Here is a 348-nt window from a genome sequence, read left to right on the forward strand (position 1 = left end):
TTTGGATTACAGTAGAGTAATATTGTCAAGCAATGGCTGCTGAGCGAGGCCTACCATACTCACAGCATGTCGGCAGAGAGCGTCGGAGAGGCTTGAGAGCCAGATGTAGCTAGGGTCCCCACCACCACCATGCAGGCCAGAACTGCCACCCCAGAGACCCCAAGGAGCACCTTTTCTAGGGGAGTTCTGCGCCCCCATGCCCTTCGAAAGACACCTGAGGATTCAGTCACCGGATGCTCTTGGCCTGTCCCTTGCTCCATCTTCTACCCTGAAACAACTTGGAAGAGATTTTGTGTGACCCGAGATAGCATGGAAACTTAAGAGGCCTTTATGAAGAAGACAGAGAGA

General features: G+C 52.6%; 1 protein-coding gene across 1 annotated transcript in view; it reads right to left on the minus strand.

Annotated features, from left to right (window-relative positions):
- LOC119590557 (neprilysin-1-like) overlaps window positions 1-348 on the minus strand; it is a 28,623-nt gene that overhangs the window by 4,904 nt on the left and 23,371 nt on the right. The window contains exon 2 of the mRNA XM_037939220.1: window positions 64-277. Coding sequence (XP_037795148.1) covers window positions 64-260 — 197 coding nt within the window. The 5' untranslated portion in view covers window positions 261-277. The remainder of the gene's footprint in view (window positions 1-63; window positions 278-348) is intronic.

This window comes from Penaeus monodon, chromosome 27 (genome assembly GCF_015228065.2).
Source record: "Penaeus monodon isolate SGIC_2016 chromosome 27, NSTDA_Pmon_1, whole genome shotgun sequence".
Classification (NCBI taxonomy): domain Eukaryota; kingdom Metazoa; phylum Arthropoda; class Malacostraca; order Decapoda; family Penaeidae; genus Penaeus; species Penaeus monodon.